This window comes from Aureococcus anophagefferens (genome assembly GCF_000186865.1).
Source record: "Aureococcus anophagefferens unplaced genomic scaffold AURANscaffold_17, whole genome shotgun sequence".
NCBI classification, from domain to species: Eukaryota; class Pelagophyceae; order Pelagomonadales; family Pelagomonadaceae; genus Aureococcus; species Aureococcus anophagefferens.
In genome coordinates, this window is record NW_008705577.1 from 539,195 (window position 1) to 545,830 (window position 6,636).

Consider the following 6,636-nt stretch of genomic DNA (forward strand, 5'->3'; position numbering starts at 1 on the left):
AAAAAAACCCCCCCNCCCCCCCCCCCCCGCGCGCTTCCCCCCTGTATGCTAAGCTGCTTGAGAGCTTGAGGTGTCCTACGGCTAGTCCTACCCCGGCGGAAAGACAATATTCACGAGGCAAGTGCACGAGGTCGGAATTTTTGCTGGTGTCACGGTGTGGCTCAATGCTACGTAGCCCTAGTGGCCACTCCCGTTGGGCTCAACGGGGGTGCCTAGGGGGGTAGCGCGGTACCGTGGGCGGGGATCGAACACCACGCACGGCAGTAGGGACTATCTTTCTAATTCAACTTCGGCAGGGTCCACCGTGCCTCCGGTCGTGCTGAGCACGGAGAGGAGCGCCGCCTCCGCGTACCCGCTCGAGGACCCGCGGAAGGGCGAGCTCGCAGAACCGGCGCAGAAGGCCGTCGCCGGCGACGCCGGCGGCGCCAAGGACTTCCTGTCGTTGGTCTTCGGCGACGCGGTCGCGTCGTGGGCCGCGCTCGTCGACCCCGTCGCCGCGGCCAACGGCCTCGTGTCCGCCGAGGGCCTCCGCCGCGCCGCGCTGCGCATCGCCGTCAAGCAGGACCACTCCGCGTCGATGACGGAGAGCTTCCAGCCCCCCCCCGATGCGCAGGAAGCCCTCGACGGTCGACTTCGCCCGCTACTTTGGCCCCGGCCGAGGCGTAGCGACGCGGTGGACTGTATCTTGGTCCCCTAAACCCACGGGTGGACGCCGGGATCGGACTCGTGGGAGAGTGGAGACACGTTTAGTGGCCCCCCCCAGTGCCCGCGTCCGCCCAAGGCGGGCGCGTAGGCGGGGTGCGTCGCCTAATGCGCTAGAGAGAGACACGAGTAAGCCAGCCATGTTCCGTACTTAAGTTTAGTGCCCCATGAAGCGCGGCACGACGATGAAGCCCGCGGCGGCGATGACGACGTAGATCGTGATGAGCCACGTGAAGTTGGCGCCCATGTGGCCGTTGCCGTAGTGGAAGTAGTCGAGCGTGTCCTCGGGCTTGTGGGAGCCGTGGCGGCCCTGGAAGCCCTGGGTGACGACGATCTCGTAGCAGTAGTGGAGCGGGTTGAGGTAGTAGAGCCACATCCAGTAGACCTTGATCTGGGGCCGCGTGAGCATCGTGCCGCCCGTGAGCGTGAGGAGCGTGATGATGGGCTCCGAGGTCTGGGCCGCGGCGACGGCGTCGGGCATGACGACGCCCGCGAGGCTCGCGAGGCTCGCGTAGGACGCGGCCGTGATCGCGATGGCGAGCGCCGCGTAGACGACGCGGCTGGGCTCGTTGAGCGGCAGCCCCATGAGCGGCCACCAGATGAAGGGCGTCACGAAGGCGACGCAGGCCGCGCTCACGGAGGCCAGCGTCATCCGCGACGCCCAGTACGCCGCCGCGCCGTAGGACCCGTTCTTGTACTCGCGGACGATGAGCGCCTTCTCGAAGGGGATGTTGAGCAGGAAGGCGTTGAAGGCGATCATGCAGGCGCCCATGACGCCGAAGCACATGCCCGTGGCCAGGTAGAGGTTCGTGCTGAAGTTGAGGTACACGAGGCCCGTGACGAGCGCCTGCATGAGCGACGGCATGACGTGCTCGACGGACTGGTCCTCGTCCTTGAGGTACGACAGCGTGCAGCGCTTGAGGAGGATCCAGTACTGCGTCGCCGCGGACGTGGGGTAGCGGCCGAAGACGGCGTCGTAGTCGCCGGCCCTCGACGCGGGCTCGGCGAACGCGTCGGCCGGGAGCGTCTCGGTCGCGCGGGCCTTGGCCGCGGCGCTGCGCCGCCAGAGGTCCGTCCAGACCGTGGCGCTCCCGTCCTGGAGCCGGTACATGGCGAAGTCGATGGGGTTCTCGTTGTCCGGGCACGGGTGGCCGCCGCCCGCGAAGAACGGCGCGAGCTGCGCGGGCTGCTCGCAGAACGCGAGGCGGCCCTGGACGAGGATCGTGAGCTGGTCGAAGCGCGAGATGAGCTCCCAGGTCGGCTGGTGGATCGTGCAGACCATGGTCCGCCCCGTGACCTTGGCCAGGGACATGACGACGTCCGCGATGCTCAGCGCCGCCGCGGCGTCGAGGCCCGTCGTCGGCTCGTCGAGGCACATGACGGAGCAGTTCGCCAGGAGGTCCATGCCGATGGACACGCGCTTCTTCTGGCCGCCGCTGATGCCCGGCTTCTCCGTGGACCCGACGACGACGTCGGCCTTGGCCTGGAGCCCGAGCTGCGCGATGACCTCGTCGGCGCGCGCGCGCTTCGCCTTGAGGCTCAGGTCCCGCTGGCAGCGCAGCTCCGCCGTGAAGTAGAGGATGTCGCGCACCGTGAGGTCCGCGAGGAGGATGTCCTCCTGGGGCGTCACGGTCGTGAAGTACTTGAAGTCGGCCTTGGGCAGCTCGCGGCCGTTGACCGTGACGACGCCCTCGACGAGGTCGTTCTCGAGCGTGCGGCCCGTGAGCACGTCGATGAGCGTCGTCTTGCCCGCGCCCGAGGGCCCCATGAGGGCCGTCGTCGTCTTCGCCTCGAAGCTCACGGAGACGTCGTGGAGCGTCGCCTTCTTGCCCGGCGAGCGGACGTCGCGCCAGAGCGTGATCGCGTGCGCGCGCACGGACGCCGGCGCGGCCGCGAGGGACGCGGCGCCGTAGGCGTCGCCGCGCCCCCCGCCGAGCAGGGGCTCCGACGCCTCGGCGGCGAGGTCCGCGACCTTGGCGCCGTCGAGGACCTTCCGCGGCGCCGGCGCGGGCCTCGCCGCGCCGCCGCCGCCGCCGTCCGGCCGGTTGAGCCGCGCGGTCGTGACGACGAAGCCCGCGGCGAAGAGGGCGCCGAAGAGGAGGAACATCATGGGGACGCACGAGTCGACGTTGCCCTCGCTGATGTCGAAGTAGACCGGCGACTCGAGGATGTCCCCGGCCTTGTCCGTCGTGTGCGCGAAGACCTGGACCATGAGGTACTTGACGGACCACGTGAGCAGGTTGACGTACTTGAGGGGCAGGAAGTAGTCCGGGAACTGGTTCTGGGGGATGAGCACCTGGCACGTGAGCATCTGGATGACGAGCGACGGCGGCACGATCTTGATCGCCGCGAGCGCGCTCGGCGACGAGATGCCGATGATCAGCCCCAGGAGCATGCAGCAGCTCATGAGGAGCGTCGTCATGAAGTAGAACTTGAAGGGGATCATCGCGTTCTTGAACGTGAACGACAGGCAGGGGTAGACGATGGCGCACGCGAGGAACGAGATGATGACGCCGTTGATGCACGCGAGCGTCGCGCGCGCGAGCCAGTACGGCGCCGTCGAGAAGACGCCGTTGCGGTAGTCGCGCAGGACCACGGCCCGCTCCAGGGGCATGACGACGCAGAGGGGCGTCGACGCCGCCTGGTAGATGAACATGACGAAGGTGATGATCGCGAGCTCGCGCGACACCGAGTCGTGGAGGCTGAAGTAGGCCGACGCGTACATGATGGTCGAGAAGACGGTCATGCCCCAGACCAGGGGGCCCTGCGACGGGTCGCAGACCCAGATGTGGACGCTCCGGAGCAGGAGGAGCCGGTACTGCGTCATGAACGAGATGGGGTAGTCGCGCGGGCCGTCGGGGTCGTCGCTCGTCAGGAAGCCCGTGACCTCGCTCGGCGGCCGCTTCTGCCCGAGGCGGCCCGCCTTCCACTTGGCGTGCCAGCCGTCCGTGTCGCCCCGGGCGAGGACGTACAGGGCGTGGTCCGCCGGGTTCTCCGACTCGGGGCACGGCGCGCCGCCGTCCGCGAAGAACGCGGGCAGGCCGGGCACGGGGCCGTCGTAGATCTGCTTGCCGCCCGCGCCGAGGAGCACGAGGGGGTCGAAGAGGCAGACGATGGACCACGACGGCTGGTGGATCGTGCAGATCACCGTGCGGCCCTGGTCCGTCGCCGCGTCGTGGAGGAGCTTGACGAGCGTCATCGCGCTCGGCGAGTCGAGGCCCGACGTCGGCTCGTCCATGAGCATGACGGGCCGGAACGACAGGAACTCGATGGCCGCGCTCAGGCGCCGCTTCTGGCCGCCGCTGATGGAGCCCTTGGTCGTGTGGTCCCCGACGATGCCGTTCTCGACGTGCTTGAGGTTGAGCTTCGAGAGGATGACGTCGACGCGCTCCGTCTTCGCCTCGCGGCTCCACTTCTCGGGGCACCGGAGGAAGCTGCTGTAGTAGAGCGTCTGCTTGACGGTCAGCGACGGATAGAGCACGTCCTCCTGGGGCATGTAGCTCATGAGCAGGCGGAGCTTCTTCGGCGTCGTCGGCGCGCCGTTCACGAGGACGCCGCCCTTGAGGATCTTCCCGCCCGCGCGGCCGCTGATGACGTTCATGAGGGTCGTCTTGCCCGCGCCCGAGGGGCCCATGAGGGCCGTCAGATGCCGCGGCTGGAAGACGACGGACACCTCCTCGAGGAGCACCTTCTCGCCGACGGCGTACTGCATGCCCGAGACCTCGAGCAAGGTCTCGGGGATGAGCCCCGCCTTCGCGGCCTCCTCGTAGGGCCGGAGCGGGTTCGCCGCGCCATGCTCGACGTCACCCATCGTGTGGTTTTGGGCGCGCGGCGGGTGTCCCGAGAGAGGCCGGCCCGAGTTTCGATGCGAGTGTGTTTCGATGCGAGTGTGTTTCGATGCGAGAGAGTGATGCCACGGCAAAAATCGACTTTCTCTCTAGATAGCGCATTAGGCGACCTACGCGCCCCGCCTACGCGCCTGCCTTGGGCGGACGCGGGCACTGGACTTTCCGGACGCTAAAATCGCTCCGGACGGCCCGTTTTGACCCTGCCGCGCGACGGCGCGCTCGACGCCTGGCGCGCGCGCGCGCGCGCGTCACCGAGAAGCCAACCTGAGCCGAGACTTATCCTCCTACCTACCATAGACCCCTCTTCATGAGGTAGCGGACTCCCGACACCCCCAGATTCCTGTCCCAAGGCAAGAAGCCAATTGCAATGTGGTCCTCCAGTCCAGTGTAGATGCCACCCAACTGGACGTCCACATGGTCGAGGACAATCTTTTGAAGTGATCCGTCGGGCGACACGACGGTGGGGGCGATCCAGGGCAGATGATTGCCTCGCGTGCGCGCTCGAAGAAGCGCGTCCTCCCAATGAGGATAAAACGGTATGATTTCTTCCACGAGATCGAACAAAAAAGGTGCAAATTGCCTAGCCCTCCAGTTTGAAAGGGAAGGACGTCGGACTTTGAATAGATACTCGTCGCCGCCAGCGGAAGCGCTCACCTGCGCGCGCGCCCACGCGTCAAGGGACGTATAGGACGGTGGGCCCGCGCCCATCGTCACCGTGGCCATTCGCTGGAGTCGGCTGCGTAGGGACCGTGTGCTCTCTGTCAAACCCAGCGTCCGACGTCCGACGATGGGACGTCGACTCTCGATAAAATTAAATTGTCCGCCGCTGAGGGCCCTCCCACCTCTCGCTCGCACCACTTGCAAATTCCGCTTTCGCATTGCCCTGGTAATCCCAAATCGCTCGTCGTTGAAAGAAGGATCGTGCGTGGCGCGTTTTCTCCGCGCCTTCTTCTTCGCCGCGATCTTCCGACGGGCCTTCATGATGAGCCGCTTGGTCCGCGCCATGGCGATCAGAGCGGCGCAGCGGGCGTCCAAGCACCTCGAGGCTGGCAGCTCTTTTGCCTCAACTCGCCGAGAATGCCGGAGCTGCAAACTTGGCGCATGGACGCGGCCGCGCTCGCGCAGAGCCTCCGGCCCGTGCTGCCCGTCGACGCGCAGCGCGATGGTGCGCCCCCCCCCCCTTTGCCGACACCCCTGCCCGCCATCGCACCGCGTCTCGACGTCGCGGCGCCGCTCGTCGTCGCGGCGGCGCCGCCCGTCGTCGCGTCGGCGCCGCTCGACGGGGCTCCGAATACGTGCGCCGGCGCCGCGGCCGGGGGCGAGTCCAGCGACGTCGTGCCCGAGCACCACGAGCGGCCCGTGGCGACCTTCGTGCGGACGCTCTTCAGCCTGCTCAACGGCCCCTACGAGGACACGCTCATCGCCTGGAACAACAACGGCGAGCGCATCGTCGTCGCGGACCCGTCGCGCTTCGCGGCCGAGGTCTGCCCCAAGTACTTCCGCCACAAGAACTGGAACTCGTTCGTGCGCATGCTGAACATGTACGATTTCCACAAGGTGCCCGCGGCGGGCCGCGACCGCGCGGTCTCCTTCGCGCACCCGCACTTCCGCCGCGGCGGCGGCGCGGACCTCTGGACCATCGTCCGCAAGGCCAAGGCCAAGGCCGACGGCGCCGCGGCGGCCGAGGCGCCGGCCGTCGCCGAGGCGCCGGCCGTCGCCGAGGAGCCCGCGGCGCCCATGGAGGACGACGCGCCGGCGGCCGCGGTCGCGTGGCAGACGCACTACGACGACGAGGGCACGCCCTACTACTACGACCCGGCGTCCGACAAGTTGTGGCTGACGTGCTACGACGTCGAGGGCACGCCCTACTACTGCGACCCGGCGTCCGGCGAGACGTCGTGGGCGCCGCCCGGGTCCCCGTCGCCCGACGCGGCGTTCGCCGAGGTGACGCGCGAGGCCGGCGAGCGCCGCGAAGAGGACGAGCGCACGTCCTCGTCGCCGCTGGACGACGCGCCCGCGCCCGCGCCCGCGTTCGCGCCGGCGCCCGCGGACCTGGGCCTCGAGCTCGACGACGAGCTCGACGTCG

The 6,636-nt window shown here is 68.3% G+C and overlaps 2 protein-coding genes across 2 annotated transcripts; one reads left to right on the plus strand and one right to left on the minus strand.

Moving 5' to 3' along the window:
- Nucleotides 1-832: 832 nt before the first annotated feature.
- Nucleotides 833-4,513, minus strand: AURANDRAFT_72047 (hypothetical protein; the record flags this gene model as incomplete). Its single annotated transcript, XM_009040912.1, has 1 exon — nt 833-4,513. One exon carries the CDS (start codon nt 4,511-4,513, stop codon nt 860-862), a length of 3,654 nt encoding a protein of 1,217 aa, XP_009039160.1.
- Nucleotides 4,514-5,909: 1,396 nt separating this feature from the next.
- On the plus strand, nt 5,910-6,110 carry AURANDRAFT_9244 (hypothetical protein; the record flags this gene model as incomplete). Its single annotated transcript, XM_009040856.1, has 1 exon — nt 5,910-6,110. A coding segment is annotated over one exon (201 nt), but the record flags the coding sequence as incomplete, so codon positions are not given.
- Between the last annotated feature and the right edge of the window lie 526 nt (nt 6,111-6,636).